The following is a 21,158-nucleotide window of genomic DNA, read 5'->3' on the forward strand; positions in this document are numbered from 1 at the left end:
GATCCCCTATCCAAAGGATAGGGGATAAGATGTCTGATCGCGGAGGTCCCGCCACTGGGGATCCCCGCAATATAGCATGCGGCACCCACCTGTTTCTGCTCCAGAAGCGCTAGAGGGCCTGGGTCCCAACCACAGGAATGGAAGTCCGTGACGTCACAACTCCGCCCCCTTGTGATGTCACGCCCCGTCCCCTCAATTCAAGTCTATGGGAGGGGGCGTGATGCTGTCACGCCCCCTCCCATAGACTTGTATTGAGGGGATGGGGTGTGACGTCACACGGGGGGCGGAGTCCTGGCATCATGGACTTCCGTTCCCGTGGTCGCGACCCAGACTCTCCGGCGCTTCCGGACAACAAACAGGTGGGTGCCGCATGCAATATTGCAGGGGTCCCCAGCGGCGGGACCTCCGCGATCAGACATCTTATCCCCTATCCTTAGGATAGGGGATAAGATGTCTAGTGGTGGAGTACCCCTTTAAGTGCAGCAGAATTATTATTGTATCTTTCTCCCCGATTTGTGCCTCCACACAATCCTTTCGCAACTCTACAGGCAGTTCCTTCTGCTGAGTACTTTTTATTCCTACATCAAACATATTGCACTACATAATCTAATAATACAGGGTGAGAAGCAGGATTAGGATCACACCAGGATTGGCTGCTTCTATTGCTCTCAAACAATAAATGTAACATAAGTTCTTACCTCAGGGATACCAGAGCCACAGGCATATGGAGCAAAGTTGCGAACCAACAAAACCGCGAGCAGAGAGAAAAAAAGAGCCCACAGAGTATACATGAGGTAATCCAATATGTAGGGAAAAGCTCCCTGCAAATAGAAAATGCTAGGAGTCAGATACATAAGACAGAAAATAAGATACATCAGAATCGGTCCCATAGCGTACATTCCTATATACTGTATTCGCTGGGGATTAAATGTTTTGTATCTGCAGCAGATTTGGTGTGGGGTTAAACTATTTATTTGTATCAATTTAACAGCATGAAGTCTGAAGGAACAAATTGTCAGTATGTGTAAATGGACCCTAAAACCAGACTTGCACATATTAACATTTTAGGTAACATATCTAAACACAAAAAGAATGAAAAGAAAGATTGTTCGTTTCACTGTCCCACATCCTCTTACAGGGGAGAGCACAACAATAAGGATGTCCCAGTACAGATCAGGGTGCATTCACACCATGATTCTTAATTACGGGGACCAGCAGTGACAGGAGGTGTAGCAGGAGCAAGAGTGACCGGAAAGGCAGCAGGGAGGGATGGTGATAGTGACAGGAGGTGCAGCAGGAGGATGTGTGATAGCAGTGACAGGAGGTGCAGGAGGAGGGATGGTGATAGCCGTGACAAGAGGTGCAGCAGGAGGGTGTGTGATAGCAATGACAAGAGGTGCAGCAGGAGGGTGTGTGATAGCAGTGACAAGAGGTGCAGCAGGAGGGTGTGTGATAGCAGTGACAAGAGGTGCAGCAGGCAAAAAGGTGACAGGAGGTACAGCAAGGGGCTGGAGGACTGCAGTGGCACCAGAGTTATTGCGATGTGCCACCTTGGCAGGAGTAGGCAGCACGGTAGGGGCCGTACCCCCACACAGCAGAGCACCCAGCACCCACCTGATTGGTGCAGCAGTGCAGGGAATGCTCCTCTGGCCACCTCTGGACTGTGTCCCTCACCTCCTGATGAGCAGAGATCGCCATGTAGGCGAGAGCGCACAGTGACTGAGGGCCACAACATGCCCTGTGCTCTCCCTCATGTGCAGTGAGGGAGAAGCTACTGCCAGCTACCACTAGGGGCAACACCGAGCAGTGACACTCCTTGCACAGTTGGCTCAGTGCATGAATTAGAAGAGATACATTGGTTGCTGCATGTATCTAACCCTTTGTACGACTGGTACCATTGCTCAAGCTAACATCCCAAGGGGCCTCACATAGGAGCTCAAAGCAGATGATTTTTTTCTATTTTAAGCTGCATTTTCCAACCACTTCCAAATCAACAGGGTTTTTATCATTTATCAAAACCCACCCAGAGAAAAAGTTGCTGAGTTACTCATAGCCACCAATCAGATCGCTTCTGATCTGATTGGTTGCTATGGGCAACTCAGCCACTTTTCCTCTGGACAGGTTTTGATAATTCTCCCCCATAATTTTTATGTTTCTCATCAATATTTTACAAAAAAAAAATAGCCTATTAACACTGCTCACTGTGTTTTCAATCCTCTCTTGTGGAGGGGGAGTGTCCTTCTATTGCCTGCATTTTGAATGACTTCGTTTTCTCCCTCACTCTGCTCTGACTCTGGTCTCAGAGCGAGTCTGGTTTTATGCTGTACATGTACAGAGAGGAGGAACGATTATTGGAGATTGTCTGCATTCTACTAAAGACAATGTGGTGAGTATAGCTTGGTAAAAAGTGTAAAAATATAAATAGATCTTTCTAAATTAGTGCAAAGGTTTAGTGCTAGAAGTTTTTTATGCATATATTTTCTCTGTTCTATATGTCCCTTTATCATTTATGTGTGTCATTCTTTGACTGTCTATGCATGCTAAGTTGAAATTGTAGTTTTGCAACAGCTGTAAAACTCTGTGTTACGGCAGTGTTGCTGCAAGCTATGTCCCTACTGCAGCCTTGTCCATCAGCCATCTCTTGTCCATGACTCAGGGACAAGCTGATGCTGCTGTGGGATTCGTCAGTGTCCAAGGAGGTTTGGGGACCCCCTATTGGAGAAATTTTCAAAGGCAGTTTTCTTTAAAGCATACCTGTCAGATCCCATAAAAGAAAAAGAAAAAAAAAAAAAAAAAAAAAACAGAAAAAGAAAATATCCATTTTGTATGCCTTTATCACCTATTTATATATATTCTAAAAATACCTCTTTTTATTAACTCATGGTGTTCGAAATCCTCTCAAGGGAGGGGGGAGTGTCCTTTCCTTGGTGTGTCTGCTCATGCAGCCTTTTCCATGCAGGACTGGTTAGTGTCCCAGCAGGTATAGGGACCCCTAGCAGTGAGATATTCAGGGACTGTTTTCTTTATTAAATATTCCAAAAGGTCCTTAATTAACATCAGTAACAGCATATAAAAAGTTTTTGGATCTGACAGTGCCCATTTAAGGCCAGGCTCACAAGTTTTCTGGCACTCATAAGCCCATATTTAACATGTTTTCCATAGAAATAAGTGGCACAGTTCAGAGTGTGAATTGTGGCATATTTTATTATTGATTTATAATTATTTGTTTGAGTGGGCATTAGAAATACACGAGAATAAGTCATATGTGCCTTATCCTGAGCAAACTCAGAAATCAGTACAATGAGTCTATGACAGTAAATAAAATACGTGGCAGAAACCTGAGTCTACCCTTCTGCCATGCATTATACAGCATATTCCCCTTGGGAAAAACACACTGTGTGAACAGATCATTAAAGTAACATCCAAGAGGTTTCAGCCGAAGTCTATAACTATTTGTTTCTAGCAATAAAGCTGAGGACTGAAGCAGAAAATGAGCGAGCGGACAGGTATATTACAAAGATTATTATTGTTCTCTTCAAAACCGAATTCCAGTGGTCTGAGAGCACAAGAGGAATGTAATAGGTTTTGTGTCCAAATTGTGTTTTTTGTTTATCTCGCAAGATGATTTAAAAGGAAAGGGCCAAGTACAGCCCTGCTGGGATCTTTCTACTACATCCTATCAACAAAGCACTAGATTTCCTACATTTCTTGGTGTGGTCAGCCATTCTGGCATAGTGAGGCCTCTGTACATGTCTAGCTTCTACCCAATATGAAGTAGAAAATACATTCATTCCAAACTACTGGGAGAGGGAAGGAGCACTTAAAGGGGTCCTCCACTGGCCAGCGTTTGGAAGTAAATGTTCCGAACGCTGTTTGGAGTCGGCCACGCCTTTGTTACGTCATGGCCACACACTCTCAATGCAAGTCTATGGGAGAGGGCGTGACAGCTGTCATGCCCCTCCCATAGACTTGCATTGAGGGTGCGTGGCTTTGAAGTCACGAGGGGCGTGGCCGACCGCCGCAGCTCAAAAACAGCGTTCGGAACATTTACTTCTGAATGCTGGCCAGTGGAGGGCCCCTTTAAAGAACATACTGACATCACTTAGGCTACTTTCACACTGCCGTTAGTGCCCGGCAGTGTGATGGCAGTTAGAACATAACGGGAGAAAAATCTGTGCTTGGGACGTCTTTCTCCCACTATCTACTGGCGGAATAATGGCCGCAATTACGGATGTCAGAGAATCCCATTCAAGTGAATATGATCCTCTGTGCCAGTTATGCCTCCGGTTGGGCTCCGTCACACTATTGGCCGTTAAATGCAAAAAAATAAAAAAAAAAGAGAGCCTTAATGGCCGCTTGTGCCGGATGCCAGCGGCAGCGTGAAAGTAGCCTTAGACTTGTAAAGAAAGAACACCAGGAGGCCAGTTTGTAGTGAATAAACACTGACCTGGAAAGTGTCTAATGCCTTACCTCAGACTGGCCAATGATGAGCTGAGACCAGGTCCTCCACTCTGGACAGTTATTTCTGTCCTCATAGGTCACTTCAGTGGACGTCCAACAGCACTGCTCATGGTTAAACCAAAACCACTTTACACAAATGCCATCCTTTAGATCCGTCATCCAGTGAGAGGATATGTCAATGAGACCGGCTAAGGACCCTATAGAACAAGAAATACCGCTCTGTCAACTACAGAAAAAAAAATTGTCTTTTTTGTTTTAAACAAAATTTCTGTTACCAACTTGTACAATATATTGTGAAGAACCTTGGTTCAATGGGGCATATACCAATGATTTAAAGGGGTACTCCAGTGGAATTTTTTTTTTCTTTTTAAATCAACTGGTGCCAGAAAGTTAAACAGATGTGTAAATTACTTCTATTTAAAAATCTTAATCCTTCCAGTACTTATCAGCTGCTGTATAGTACAGAGAAAGTTCTTTCCTTTTTGAATTTATTTTCTGTCCCAGTGCTCTCTGCTGACACCTCTGTCCATTTCAGGAACTGTCCAGAGCAGGAGAGGTTTGCTATGGGGATTTTCTCCTGCTCTTGACAGTTCCTGAAATGGACAGAGGTGTCAGCAGAGAGCACTGTGGTAAGGCAGAAAATAAATTCAAAAAGAAATGACCTTCCTCTGTATTATACAGCAGCTGATAAGTACTGGAAGTATTAAGATTTTTAAATAGAAGTAATTTACACATCTGTTTAACTTTCTGCCACCACTTGATTTTAACAAAAATGTTTCCACCGGAGTACCCCTTTAAGGCATTGTTCCCCAACCAGGATGCCTCCAGCTGTTGCAAAACTACAACTCCCAGCATGCCCAGACAGCCTTTGGCTGTCGGGGCATGCTGGGAATTGTAGTTTTGCAACAGCTAGATGCACCCTGGTTGGGAAACACTGATTTAAGGGTTCATCACTCTTACCAGCCTATGGGTATGTAGCTCTGTGCGATGCAGAAGTCTTGTTTCTGCATCAGGTCAGGTGCTGGAGCAACTAACACATCCGCATTTGTTGGGAGTTATATGGCACAAAAAAAGGATATTACATAGGCACCTATCCGAAACATCATATTGAAATAATTAGGCTCTATTTGGCTAAACTTATGGTCATAAATTCTGTCTAGGTTAAAAACAAAAAAAAAAAAACACATTTCAGATAACCATCCATCAGATGAACAAGCCAAAAGATACACTATATGGGCAAAAGTATTGGGACACCTACAGGACATTTTAGGGCATTCCATTCTAAATCCATAAGAATTAATACAGAGTTGCTCCCCTCCTTATAATAGCAGCTTCCTTTCTTCTCGAGAGACTTTCAGAAAGATTTTGGAGAAGTCTGTGGGAATTCTTGCATATTCATCCAGAAGAGTATTTGTGAGGTCAGACACTGATGTTGGAGGAGAGGGCCTGGTTCTCAAACTCTTATTAAATGGGCACTGTCAGATTCAAAAACTTTTTATATGTTGTACATCTTGGCAAAACATCAACCTTTCTAATATACTTCATAAAAATGTTTTATTTCTTTTTTTATAGAAAGCATGGCTTATAAAATTATGGCTTTGTCCAAGCTGAAGAACAGTCATGAAAAAAAAAGTCCAGTAAGTGAAGGTGGGCTAGCACTCCTCTGTGCTCCCTCCTGTCAGATAGCACTCCTCTGTGCTCTCTCCTGTCTGATAGCACTCCTCTGTGCTCTCTCCTGTCTGATAGCACTCCTCTGTGCTCTCTCCTGTCTGATAGCACTCCTCTGTGCTCTCTCCTGTCTGATAGCACTCCGCTGTGCTCTCTCCTGTCTGATAGCACTCCGCTGTGCTCTCTCCTGTCTGATAGCACTCCGCTGTGCTCTCTCCTGTCTGATAGGACTCCGCTGTGCTCTCTCCTGTCTGATAGGACTCCGCTGTGCTCTCTCCTGTCTGATAGGACTCCTCTGTGCTCCCTCCTGTCCGATAGCACTCCTCTGTGCTCCCTCCTGTCCGATAGCACTCCTCTGTGCTCCCTCCTGTCCGATAGCACTCCTCTGTGCTCCCTCCTGTCCGATAGGAATCCTCTGTGCTCCCTCCTGTCCGATAGGAATCCTCTGTGCTCTCTCCTGTCTGATAGGACTCCTCTGTGCTCTCTCCTGTCTGATAGCACTCCTCTGTGCTCTCTCCTGTCCTATCAGAGCTAGCCCACCCTCACTTACTGGACTTTGTCCATGCCTGTGCTTCAGCTTGGACAAAGCCATGATTTTATAAGCCATAATTTCTATAAAAAGGAAATAACATTTTCTTATGAAGTATATTAGAAAGGTTAATGTATTACAAGATGTACAACATATAAAAAGTGCTCATTTAAAAGTCACAAGGACCTTAATACAATTGTCAGAGACATACAGGGCAGGGTTAAATTGCCCTGTGATAAGTTCTAAATCTGTCCCGTGTGACTTGTCGCACATGATAAATCAGTGACCACTGCACAAAATGATCTAAATCAGATCACTTTGTAGTCATAAAAATGAAACAGTCTAAGGATACGTTCACACGTACAGGATCTGCTGCATATTTTGTGCAGCTGATTTTTCTACCCTTTGAAGTCAATATGTATTAAAAACAGCTGCACAAAATATGCAGCAGATCCTGTACATGTGAACGTATCCTAAATGAAAGGTCAGAGGAAAATTTAGATGAAAAAAGCAGTCAAAATAGTTTGATAAATTACAATCTACTACTACTCTAGAAAGTAGGAAGTACTAACTTCAGAATCATACATAGGGCAAGGTGCAGGAACCACTGGATGAGAATAGTTATATAGGTAGTGTATCATGCACATGTATGGCATATTTAGGATTCTAAACTTATGTGTATATACACAAACATGTACCATATACAATACTGTGGCAAATCGATATATTTAGCATGGTACTCCCAACTATTAAAAGGTATACGCCTTTGGAGTAGTGTCATTGTTACCAAGTACAATTCTACCATTGTATGATACATTCAGCTCTGCTATATCTGTAACTATAGGTTTAGTTTAAAAAAAATAAAACATTACCTGCAGAAAGGCCGATCAGCAACATCAATAACCACCCAGAAAATGCATCAACGACACTGTGCAGGAGAGCCCACGTTGACTCTTTACTTTTACTCAGGATCTGAAAAACAGAAGTTGCTGATATTACAAGTTTAGGGAGTTACAGTATAACCACAACACAAATCTGAAAGCCAGAAGGATTGGTGGAAACACTGAGCGAAAACAGCAACATAATGTTTTCTCTGACAAATAAGAAGGACAAAAAAATGTAAAGCTTTCAATGCACTTTATTTGTGGTCAAATATCATCACTTAGGGCTGGGCGGTATGACCAAATGTGTGTATCACAGTATTTTTTTTTTTTACTTATGGCGGTTCCATGGTATATAACGGTATTTTCACCCCCCCCCCCAAATCATGTGACCCGCCAGCGCTGTTCTGCCCCCTGCCCCCCCCCCCCCCCGCTCCAATCATGTGACCCGCACGCAGTGTTCGGCTTCCTCCGAAATCATGTTACCCGCCAGCACTGTTCTGCTCCCCCCAATTAATGACCAGCCCAGCGGGGTACTACTCACATATGTTACCTTCAAGCACTGCCCTCCTCCTCTTTGTTGGGGGCCGCCGGCGCTGGAACTCACTGTACGCCAGTGGTCACCAACCTGCGGACCTACAGTTGTTGCAAAACTACAACTCCCAGCATGCCCGGACAGCCAATGGCTGTCCGGGCATGCTGGGAGTTGTAGTTTTGCAACAGCTGGAGGTCCGCAGGTTGGAGACCACTGCTGTACGCTGTATACCTATGCCCGGGCTGCAAAAGATAAAGAAAATAAACTGTAACTCGCCTACATCGGCCACACGCTAGGGACGGGATGTCGGACAGCCGTCAGCCTATCAATGGCCGCAGCGATGTCCCGCCCCGGCCAGTGAAAGGCTGAGCGCACTGTCATGTAAGAAGCCGGCCAGAGCTCCTTACATGACAGTGGGCTCAGCCTATCAATGGCCGGGGCGGGACATCGCTGCGGCCATTGATAGGCTGACGGCTGTCCGACATCCCGTCCCCAGCGTGTGGCCGACGTAGGTAAGTTAACGTTTATTTTCTTTACCGTCTGCAGCCCGGGCATAAGGATACAGTGCACAGCAGTGGTCTCAAACCTGCGGACCTCCAGCTGTTGCAAAACTACAACTCCCAGCATGCCCGTACAGCCAACGGCTGGGAGTTGTAGTTTTGCAACATCTGGAGGTCTGCAGGTTGGAGACCACTGGCGTACAGTATAGAGTTCCAGCGCCCGGCGGCCCCCAACAAAGAGGAGGAGGGCAGTGCTTGCGGGTGACATATGTGAGTAGTACCCCACTGGGCTGATAATTGGGGGGGGGGGGGGCAGAAAAGTGCTGGCAGGTAACATATGACAGCGCAGCGCTAGGCTGATAATACATTATCGAGGGGGAGTGGCCCAACCGGTATTGCGGTATGGGGGAAAATTCATATCGTGCAGCCCATAAAATTCGGTATACGTTATGAACCGGTATACCGCCCAGCCCTACCATCACTTACAGCTGGATCTACACTATTTATCCAAAAGTATATGTAACAAAGGAAGGGGGCCATGAATATTCATGAGGTGAGCAGGCATTTAGAAGAAAGGACAGAGGAAGAGATCCTAGATATGTCGGGTCCCACCTCCATTGCGTAAAGGACGATATTTACATATTAGCAACAGAGGCTAATACACCCTGTATCTCTATACTGGCGGTGTACATCAGGGAGAGTTATTTTTATCTCGTTCAGCAGCACTATAACCCTGTATATTGGGGTTAGTGATTGTGAACCAGCTTCTCAGTTTCCCTTTAACATGGAGTCGATTCCCCTTTGCAGTTATAACAGCTACCACTCTTCTAGAAAGACTTTTTTCAAGATTTTGGATTGAGTCTTAAAATTTTTGCCCATTCATCCAGAACAGCATTTGTGAGGTCAGATGCTGATGTTGGAGGAGAGGGCCTGGCTCGCTATCTCCAATCTATTTCATCCCAAAGGTGTTCAATGGAGTTAATGCAGACTGCTTACATTTCTCCACATCAAACCCTATTTTCAAGGCTCTTGCTTTGTGCAATGGGACACAATTATGCTGAACCCAATATGTATGTCAAGCGTATACCCATTCTAGTTAATATGGCATGGGTTGTCTGTCATCTTAACTCATGTTTCCCCTCTGATATGGGTTCCTATGAAAATACAGTGGTCCCTCAACATATGATGGTAATCCGTTCCAAATGGACCATCGTTTGTTGAAACCATTGTATGTTGAGGGATCCGTGCAATGTAAAGTATAGGACAGGGGAGTTGCTGGGAGTTGTAGTTTTGCCACATCTGGAGGTCCGCAGGTTGTAGACCACTGGTATTGGAGGTTATACTCACGTGTCCCCGCCGCTCCGGACCTTCACCGCTGCCCTGGATGTCGCCTTCCATCGCTGTCGCTGCTTCCCCGGCATCCTCGCTCTGCGTCGCCGCCATCACGGTCCTATTGGATGACGGAACGGCGTGCGCAGCGACGTGATGACGACGATGGAGAGTGCCGACTATGCAGGGGATCCCGAAGAGGATGCGCCGGAGCCCCGAGGACAGGTAAGTGATAGTCAGCGGAGCACACAGGGCACCGTAAACGGATATCCGGTGGCAGCTGAAGCAGTCTGCGCTGCCGGATAGCCGTTTATGCGATGGCCCCGACATACAAAAGTATCGTATGTTGATGCTGCCTTCAACATGCGATGGCCTCTGAGAGGCCATGTTATGTTGAAATGATCGTATGTCAGGGCCATCGTAGGTCAGGGGGTCACTGTAGTCATGCTAACCTACCCTTAGTGCTGATAGAAACAAAAGGTCACAGGAGACTTCTGCTGGACCCTTCCAATAAAAATGGGATAATCCACAGCAGTCAAGCCCTTTAATTCCACGTGCACTCTTCTTGGATAATGGTAAATGCTAGGCTATTTTTATAATATAATATATATAATATAATATATATAATAAATATATATAATATATATAATAAATATATATAATAAATATATATAATATATATATATATATATATATATATATATATATATATATATATATTCACTACAATGGTGTCTACCACTAACAACCATAAGAATTCTGAAGCATTCATAGGAAGTGATCGGAGATGAGGGCAAAAGTCTCAATACAATCTAGGCACAGATGTAACAATAAAATACAACTATATAAGTGCCAAAGCGCTAAAGTATGGAAGCCGCAAATGCATGAAAGGTTTCCCCGGTGTATACCAGTACTGTGCCATGGAGACTGCTGTAAACAGTGCCATGTATTTAGAGAGAAGAGAAGAATTCCAGCCTGTTACAGAGTTCTATTTGCACCATTCCCGCTATTTAAAAAAAAAATCTGGTTGTATGGGAGTGTGTAAAAGCAAAAACTGCAGCCCCATGATACACAAGATCTTCAGTCCAACAAGTTGTTTAAGGTCATTGCAAGTTTCCCCAGATTCAGACTGCAGAGAATCTAGGAGACTTAGAATAGCTGTCCACGGCCCTTGCTCTATTAACAGGGCAGGTAAATTATAAATACCCCTTCTCTACCCCATGTCATTTATCTGTGGTGTGGTCAGTAGACTGCATTATGGTATAGTTACATAGTACGGTTGAAAAAAGACATACGTCCATCAAGTTCAACCAGGGAATTGAAGGGTAGGGGTGTGACCCACTTGTTTCTTTTTAGTTTACACTAATACTCAATCATCATGTAAATGTGTATTTTTACCTCTCGGTGCCGATCCCTGTCTCTGGACTTCTCCCGCACCCAGTCAATAGTGTTAAAGTCTTCGTATGTCCCAACTCCAGGCACCTCCAGGAAGTCCATCACATTGCTTGAGCCATGTAAGCCATTCCCATTGTATGCAGTAAAACCTAGAAGCATAGTAAACAATGTTATGTTTTATTCACATTCATGTCAGGAGTGGTTTCCAGGGCACAAAAAAGCACAAAAGTTGCAAAAAAAACCACGTCTATACCAGAGACGGACTATGAAGAAAAGGGAGGTGGGGAAGGAGGCCCAACAGGACAGAGAGCTGTTTGCGGCCACATCTGTGCTTGCAGCTGGAAGGAATTGACTGTTTACATAGATATCTACATAAGCATCTAAAATAAAAAGCCCCATAGCTCATAAAAAGGTCCTCTCTAACTCCCTCCTCACCCTAGGTCCTCTCTATTTACTACTGCAAGCTCTATACATGTATATACAATGAAGCTTAGTAGTATAGCAGATCCACACATATATCTCAGGTATTCCACCGTACGTTCATTTGTTGCCCATACAGTCCCCTCTTTGATTTCAGAGCTCCAGTTATAAAATTGTATTTTATGGACAGATATGCCACCAGGCAGCTGGAGACTCTAGACCAGTGTTTCCCAACCAGGGGGCCTCCAGGTGTTGCAAAACTACAACTCCCAGAATGCCTGGACAGCCAAAGGCTGTCCAGGCATACTGGGAGTTGGAGTTTTGCAAGATCTGGAGGCACCCTGGTTGGGAAACACTGCCCCAGACAGTACTTTGGGGTTAAGTGAATCCAGAAGTATTTTCAGGGAGAGAAGTAGCTCTGTCACTACGGGGCGGGGGTGGGGTGGGGGGTGGCGATGGAGCAGAAGTGGTAGCTGCCCCACCACTGGCCACTGGACAACACCTGCAATGAAGCTTTCCCCTCCCTGGCCACCTCCAGTAGTAGCTCCACCAATGTTGACTATGATGAGAGATGATCAGGTCACATGGCTGCAGGAAGGACAGTGATATCCGTGAGGCTTTCCAACACATATGTTCCATGGAGACCAGCGATGGATGCCATGCAATACTACCTGTCACACAGAGGCTATAATGGCATCCATTAGACAAACTTTTTTTTTTATTATTGTTGGACATAGTCTATTACACGCCATTCTTTTTTGCATTATGCTAATGTATACCACCAAGACACCTCCCAAAAAGGACATTCTGTGCCTCCATCTGCCATAAGAAATGTTCGTATGTACAATGAGTCATTTCCGAGTGTTCATGTTTGGCTTTTAGCGTGAACATGAACAGCCCCAAAATTTCAAAGGATCCATGTACTTTACAGGTGTTCTACTGTTACCTTGCAAGCCTCAGATGGATCGGGAGATTGGAAGTTGGTGGGTTCAATGTATTGTGCAGGTTGTGCGAGCTAAGGTCACTTAACAACTGGGGCTGCAACGGTTAACTGATATTATCCATAAAAAGCGAAAATGGAAATCGGTGTCGATGATGTCTATTAATCGGTTGTCGGGGGGGGGGGGGGGTCTAATAACATAGTATACCTACTATTGTTACTACTTTCCCTGCCTTTTAGCACCTCAATCTGCCCCTAAATTTCCCCTCTGTCTCCCTTTACCCCCCCCCCCCCCATGTGCCTTTTTTAAGATGCTGCTGTCCTGCACTATCTGCGGCCTACCTTCAGCTGAGAGAGCAGCATGGAGAGTAGTCCGGAAGCAGCTGGCGCCGCTTCTATGTTCTCAGCAGCCCCAGTGACAAGACGCCTACAGTCCTGACATTGCGGGAGCTGCCCCCCTGCCCCCGTTCGGCAATAAGCTCCGCTCTCAATCCTCCATACAGCGACAGAACTTCCTGGAGCAGGGAGGAAGGCTATGCCTAAGGTCTGTGAACTGCTCCTTCTCTCATAGGGCATAGGGGGTAACCTTTCAGGTGCTGCCCTCTCTCTTTTCCCATTAACTCGAATACATTTTATAATGGGTTAAACAAGCATTAGTTTCAGCCCTAGTAACAACCACTTGACCTTCTCCCCAAAGAACATGTACAGTCACTGAAGTGGTCACAGGAACATCAAAATGCTATATAAAACATGCTGCATTATATCATACAAAACCTTCAAGCAATTTGAAGCAGGTCACATGATCCCTCGCAAGCTAAGTTTCCACTTGTTTTTTTTTTCTCTCTGGCAGTTTTTGGAATACTGCCACTGCAGTTTTTGAGCCAAAGTCAGAAGTGGATCCATAAGGGAGGAGAAGTGTAAGTCCTTCCTTTATATGTCCTATTCCTTTTGAATACATTTCTGGCTTTGGCTCAAAAACTGCAGTGGCAGATCTCAAAAAACTGCCCGAAAAAACAAAAAAGAAAACAAAGTGGAAACTTAGCCTTAGTGCGGATTACAATACAGCACATTCTCCTTTATGGCCTGAACTAGAGGTGAGCGAACTTACAGTAAATTCGATTCGTCACGAACTTCTCGGCTCAGCGGTTGCTGACTTTTCCTGCATAAATTAGTTCAGCTTTCCGGTGCTCCGGTGAGCTGGAAAAGGTGGATACAGTCCTAGGAAAGAGTCTCCTAGGACTGTATCCACCTTTTCCAGCCCACGGGAGCACCTGAAAGCTGAACTCATTTATGCAGGAAAAGTCAGCAACCGCCGAGCCGAGAAGTTTGTGACGAATCGAATTTACTGTAAGTTCGCTCATCTCTAGCCTGAACCTTGAACTCCAGTAGCTCCCACTAGCTTCGTTTCAACTGAGGACCTTCAGTTGTTGCAAAACTACAACTCCCAGCATGCCCGGACAGCCGTTGGCTGTCCGGGCATGCTGGGAGTTGTAGTTTTGCAACAACTGGAGGGCCACAGTTTGGAAACCTAGAGAATAGTAATTGAGAACAGTAGTGTGAGCAATTCCCTATTACAGGAGTCAGGAGGGATCTGTAATACTGGAATAGAGTGTAGATCAATACTGATCCTATATTCTGAGGACTTCTATGCTGTAACTTTTTGGCAGAAGCAGGTTACAAGGCAAATGCTGACTATAGGAGACAGAGATTATACACTAGGTTGCTGTCAGCCAGGGCTGCTGCTATACTCCATTTGATTCCATAGATATGCAGTCTTTCCTATATATACTGATCTATAGATCCATTACAAGGCTAAGCTTACCTGGGTTTAGAGTATCCATGGTCCGGACTGCCGCACTTCCCGTCTGACTAAAGGTTAGTATTTTACTCTCCTCCTCTTTTTACTAATAATTTATTTTCTGACGTTCTCTTCTAGAAATGTCTCCAGACTGGAGACGTTCTAACGACTACTCTCACAGTAATTCTACATTCTGCTTCTCGCCAATAACCTACCTACATGGCCAACCTCCCTGACCTTTAGAACAGTATTATTTAACACTGTTACCTTTCCCTTCTCACTGCGTTTCACTTCATTCTCCATCATGGATTATGGTCACATGCTGCAGATTTTCCAAATCATATATGAAAGATCGTAAAATCTGTGTAATTCAAATCCAAAGTTGAAAATTTTACTTCAGATCTGCAGCTAAATCCACAACATGTGGGTCTTTTGCAGATTTAAAGGGATACTCCGGCCCCTAGACATCTTATCCACTATTCAAAAGGATAGGGTGTCTGATTGTGGAGGTCCCGCCGATGGGGACCCCCCGCAATCTCCCTACGGAACCAGGCTTTCATTTAGAGCATCGGGTGCATCGCCAGAGGCTCGTGACTAGAGATGAGCGAATTTACAGTAAATTCGATTTGTCACAAACTTCTCGGCTCGGCAGTTGATGACTTATCCTGCATAAATGAGATCAGCTTTCAGGTGCTCCGATGGGCTGGAAAAGGTGGATACAGTCCTAGGAGACTCTTTCCTAGGACTGTATGCACCTTTTCCAGCCCACCGGAGCACCTGAAAGCTGAACTCATTTATGCAGGATAAGTCAACTGCCGAGCCGAGAAGTTCGTGATGAATCGAATTTACTGTAAATTCGCTCATCTCTACTCGTGACGTCACGGCCGCACCCCGTCAATGCTAGTCTATGGGAGGGGGCGTGACGGTCGTCACGCCCCCTCCCATAGACTTGCATTGAGGGGGCATGGCCGTGACGTCACGAGCCTCTGCCCAGCACCGCCAGTCATCCGGAGCTTAGGGGTGCCGCCGGCCGAGATCGTGGGGGTCCCCAGCGGCAGGACCCCCACGAACAGACATGTCTAGGGGCGGAGTATCCCTTTAAACTTACCCATTGATGTCAATGAGGAAAATAAATCCTGCAAGAAATCCACAGGTGGTCAGATATCCGCTTTTTTTTTTTTTTGGCGCAATGTATAGATGAGGTTTGGAAAAACGTATCTGCATTACAGTTACTGAAAATGCTGAAGACATTGAACAGCATTTTCAGTAACATCCATGGTGAGGCCTCAAGCATAGCATTTTATTCCACAAGTCGTCATTGGCGACATTGCCAAAAAAAAACAAAAAAATAAAAAACACACACACACACACACACACACTGCAGCCAGATGTTAGCTGGGAGTCAAAAAGAAAGTATGAAGTTTTATAACATGATGTTTATTTGTGGCATTTTGCTCTTTCTTTTCTTATAGATTTGAAAACACAGCATGCTTTGGCAATGATGGTTTTTACCCAGTTTGTGGCTTTTTTTTCCCTCCCATACACTTTTTTCCATGATAATTGGAGCATAGTATTTATATATATGTATTTTTTCCCATTACCTCACCAATATGCCTATGTGTTTTTTGTCTTTTTGCTGTTGCTCTTTTTTTTAGGTTATATTTTAAATGTATCTTTGTTTTAATTACCAAACAAAATAAAAAAAAAATAAAAAAACTTAAATCTGTATTTTTATAGGTATTTTATTACTTTGCCCTACAATCAGTTATATATACTACAATACACACGTGTAAACCTCACATTCTTCAATCAAAATCCTTAAATCACACGATCAAAGAATCAAATAAAAAACACAGGGGAAAGAACACTGCATAGAAAAAAAAAAACACATCTATAAACTATTTTGGGGGGGGGGGGGGGGAAACAGCCCCAAAAAATACAGTGAAAAAAGTTATAAAGTAAGTTGTAAAGGGAATCTGTCAGCTGTATTTGCTGTATAGAGCTGCAGACACTGTCAGAATTCTGCATGGAAAATACGGTACAGCAGCCTCCCACTGTTTTAATGGGATTCTGTTAGACTTTTCACACTGTACAATTTCCGCCGCGGATGTTCAGCCGTTGAAATTCCGGATTCCAGACTCAGATGAAAGAATGAACATGCTTTTTCTGTCATTGGAATTTTCTCTGAAATATATCTCTGGCTAGTGAGACAGCACATTTCTGAGCGGTCCTAGTGCCGGCTTGTTTTGTCAGGGCCTGCTACAAGAGATTATGTACAGTGTATAGGCCCTCAGGGTATAAAAGCAAACTGTAGATCTCCTGCAGCTGATGGTGGTTGCCAAGCTTACAAAATCTCCTTTTTATTTCTTAGCCAAGTGTCAAGGAGGTGGGGACAGAGCTGCTTAAAGGGGTACTCTGGTGGAAAACTTTTTTTTTTATTTTTATTTATTTTTTTTAAATCAACTGGTGCCAGAAAGTTAAACAGATTTGTAAATGACTTCTATTAAAAAATATTAATCCTTCCAGTACTTATTAGCTGCTGAATACTACAGAGGAAATTATTTTCTTTTTGGAACACAGTGCTCTCTGTTGACATCATGACCACAGCACTCTCTGCTGACATCTCTATCCATTTTAGGAACTGTCCAGAGCAGCATATGTTTGCTATGGGGATTTTCTCCTACTCTGGACAGTTCTTAAATGGACAGAGATGTCAGCAGAGAGCACTGTGCTCGTGATGTCAGCAGAGAGCTCTGTGTTCCAAAAAGAAAATAATTTCCTCTGTAGTATTCAGCAGCTAATAAGTACTGGAAGGATTAAGATTTTTTAATAGAAGTCATTTACAAATCTGTAACTTTCTGGCACCAGTTGATTTAAAAAAATAATAATAATCCACCGGAGTACCACTTGAAGTACCACATCCTGGCATGACTCTTTGCTTACCCTCTAAACCAGTGTTTCCCAACCAGGGCGCCTCCAGCTGTTACAAAACTACAACTCCCAGCATGCCCGGACAGCCTTTGGCATTTGCAACAGCTGGAGGCACCCTGGTTGGGAAACACTGCTCTAAACCCTATCTTGATTGACATAAAGAGCCCTGTACATCAGTGTTGGCTGGGCTGGGAGGATAGGACGCGGTGTTAGCAGCTCTAAGCAGCAAATACAGCAGACAGATTTCCTTTAGGTGACCATACACACAAGGCAGGTGTTCACAGATTTTTACTCGCTTCACTAAATGTTCTCTCCCCAGACTCTCACATTAGTCATGATTGGAATTATGGCCCAGGGGAACAGAGATTCAAGCAAGTTCGAGCTCCATCATGCTGACTCCTTGTTCCCCTTATTGGCAGGCACCAGGAGACAGTAACACAGACCTCAAACACAACACATATCATGTATCTCTCATTGTGTACTCCCCTAACCTAAAAAGGGGGCATAAAGGGTACCTTTCATCATAAAAACTTTTGATATATTATAGATTAATGTATGCAGAATAACTTTCCAATAGCATGTTATTGAAAAATATGCTTCTTTCTATTTAATTTTCCACTTTGAAAAAAAAGGAGATTTAGGACTCCTGCATGAGTCTGAAATCTATGAAAAAGGACTGGTAGGGAGACCCCTAGTGGTCATTTTTCAAAGTGGAAAATTAAACAGAACGAAGCATATTTTTTAATAACATGCTATTGGAAAGTTATTCTGCATACATTAATCTATAATATATCAAAAAAAAAATTTTGATGAAAGGTATCCTTTAAGCCTTTCAAAACTGATGGCCTATCCTAATGCAGGTTAGGTCCAAAAACCCACCATCCTCACTGATCCACTGTTTGAAGGAGCCAAATGTGAATGCTACAACCCCTTAAGTTTTTACACCAGCTGCAGGCTAATACGTAAGTACAACCTCCGTACTAGCTGCTATATACAGTCATGGCTGTAAATGTTGGCACTCCTGAAATTTTTCAAGAAAAGGAAGTATTTCTCACAGAAAAGGATTGCAGGAACACATGTTTTGCTATACACATGTTTATTCCCTTTGTTTATTCCCATGTTTATTGGAACTAAACCAAAAAAGGGAGGAAAAAAAAGCAAATTGGACATAATGTCACCAAACTCCAAAAATGGGCTGGACAAAATTATTGTCACCCTTTCAAAATTGTGGATAAATAAAATTGTTTCAAGCATGTGATGCTCCTTTAAACTCACCTGGGGCAAGTAATAGGTGTGGGCAATATAAAAATCACACCTGAAAGCAGATAAAAAGGAGAGAAGTTCACTTAGTCTTTGCATTGTGTGTCTAAGCATGGACAACAGAAAGAGGAGAAGAGAACTGTCTGAGGACTTGAGAATAAACATTGTGGAAAAATATCAACAATCTCAAGGTTACAAGTCAATCTCCAGAGATCAAGATTTGCCTTTATCCACAGTGCTCAACATTATCAAGAAGTTTGCAAGCCATGGTACTGTATCTAATCTTCCTGGTACTGTAGCAAATTGATGAAAGGTGTCAACACAGGATAGTCCGAAGGGTGAATAAGCAGCCCCAAACAAGTTCCAAACATATTCAAGCTGTCCTGCAGGCTCAAGGAGCATCAGTGTCAGCACAAACTGTTCGTCGACATTTAAATGAAATGAAACACTATGGCAGGAGACCCAGAAGGACCCCACTGATGACAAAGAGACATAAATAAGCAAGACTACATTTTGCCAAAATGAACTTGAGTAAAAAGAAAATCCTTCTGGGAAAAAGTCTTGAGGACAGATGAGGAGACCAAGATAGAGCTTTTTGGTAAAGCACATCATTCCACTGTTTACCGAAAACAGAATGAGGCCTACAAAGAAAAAAAAAAACACACACACACAGTGAAATATGGTGGAGGTTCAATGATGTTTTGGGGTTGTTTTGCTCCCTCTGGCACTGGGTGCCTTGAATGTGTGCAAGGCATCATGAAATCTGAGGATTACCGATGGATTTTGGGTCGCACTGTACAGCCCAGTGTCAGAAAGCTGGGATTGCATTCAAGATCTTGGGTCTTCCAGCAGGACAATGACCCCAAACATACATCAAAAAGCATCCAGAATGGATGGCAACAAAGCGCTGGAGAGTTCTGAAGTGGCAGCAATGAGTCCAGATCTAAATCCCATTGAACACATGTGGAGAGATCTTAAAATTGCTTTTGGGAAAAGGCGCCCTTCCAATAAGAGAGACCTGGAGCAGTTTGCCAAGGAAGAGTGGTCCAACATTCCGGCTGAGAGGTGTAAGAAGCTTATAGGAAGCGACTGATTTCAATTATTTTTTTCCAAAGGGTGTGAAACCAAATATTAAGTTAACAGTGCCAATAATTTTGTCCAGCCCATTTTTGGAGTTTGGTGTGACATTATGTCCAATTTGCTTTTTTTCCCCTCCCTTTTTTGGTTAAGATTCAATACACACAAAGGGAATAAACATGTGTATAGCAAAACATGTGCTACTGCAATCCTTTTCTGTGAGAAATACTTCATTTTCTTGAAAACTTTCAGGGGTGCCAACATTTACAGACATGACTGTACATACAGTCACTGTTGGCCATCAGCTCTCATGACACCACCAAACACACATATGTTCCGTCAAGCATTCACGTGTTCTGAATGAAGAAAGAAGGTAAGCCACTGCCAACAAAAGGACTGGGCAGTAGAAACCCAACATGTTGATCCTTTTCTTTTCTCTATCCAACAAGTCACAAACATAATGGCCTCGCACAGACTCCAGAATGTTCTTGTTTTCGCTCTTAATCTTTTACCAAATATTTGTTATACAAATGCAGTCGTGAAATAGCCTCAGAATGTTCCATGCCTAAGGCAAATGTGCGATGAATGCCACCATACTGAATAGGTTAGAACTGGCCGAGCTGGGCAGAAAACCCACTGAGCTCAGATTCTGCTAGTTTAGTTCACCCGCTATTAGTGTATATAGACAAAGAACAAGATCACCATTGTCATTTGCCTTGTTGGTCTGGAGATCAACATGTCTATGTCAAATACAAAGCTGTATCCTTCATAGAAAATGTAACATGGTCCGATTATACATGGGAATACAATAAGCTTTCTTCACATTTGTGGAATACCGCTGTCTACTTTAGTAGGCTGTCAGCAGAAATCTGGATGGGGTCATCTGACTGTTTTCTGAAGGCAGATCTAACCCCCACATTTCTACTGAATAAACATGCATGCTCAACCAACCTTCTGCATATTCATAGGAGATGGGAAACAGCATTGGATTGTTAACCATCTAATATTTATCATGATGATGTATCATTTACATTATATACAGTGTGATCCTCTTTCTCACAATGCACAGAAGACATTCCTGCGAATCCCGCAGTGATGGTGAGGATATGCAGTTTAAAAAGGGTTCCCCAGCCGGCCCTGTAAGTAGTTCCCCAAGCAGGAACCATGCTCCGCTAGTCCCTTCTGTGTGGCTATAATCATGCCTATGCAGACTGATTAACAGCCCACAACAATGCTCTGCTCCCTTAGTAGGCACAGCAGAGTGATCCTGTGGGCTGTGCCTGGGATATCAATCATGATGAGTAGGTGTGTTTACTGCCCGAACAACAGAACTAGAAGAGAATGGCTCCTGCACAGGGGGCCTACTTACAGGCCAACAGGGGAAAAACCTTTCAAAGTGCATATACTCACCATCGCCCCTGGCAGGAAAACCTT

At 43.8% G+C, this 21,158-nt stretch overlaps 1 protein-coding gene across 4 annotated transcripts in view; it reads right to left on the reverse strand.

The window, feature by feature from the left end:
- The window catches only part of CLCN5 (chloride voltage-gated channel 5), a 96,187-nt gene that overhangs the window by 28,107 nt on the left and 46,922 nt on the right, over window positions 1-21,158 (reverse strand). For all 4 annotated transcript variants that reach the window (XM_056538272.1, XM_056538273.1, XM_056538275.1 and 1 more), the window contains 4 exons: window positions 11,302-11,447; window positions 7,531-7,630; window positions 4,471-4,658; window positions 699-821 (listed from right to left, as the gene is read on the reverse strand). In XM_056538272.1, coding sequence (XP_056394247.1) covers window positions 699-821; window positions 4,471-4,658; window positions 7,531-7,630; window positions 11,302-11,447 — 557 coding nt within the window. The remainder of the gene's footprint in view (window positions 1-698; window positions 822-4,470; window positions 4,659-7,530; window positions 7,631-11,301; window positions 11,448-21,158) is intronic.

The sequence above is a fragment of the Hyla sarda genome, chromosome 9 (genome assembly GCF_029499605.1).
Source record: "Hyla sarda isolate aHylSar1 chromosome 9, aHylSar1.hap1, whole genome shotgun sequence".
Taxonomy (NCBI): Eukaryota; Metazoa; Chordata; class Amphibia; order Anura; family Hylidae; genus Hyla; species Hyla sarda.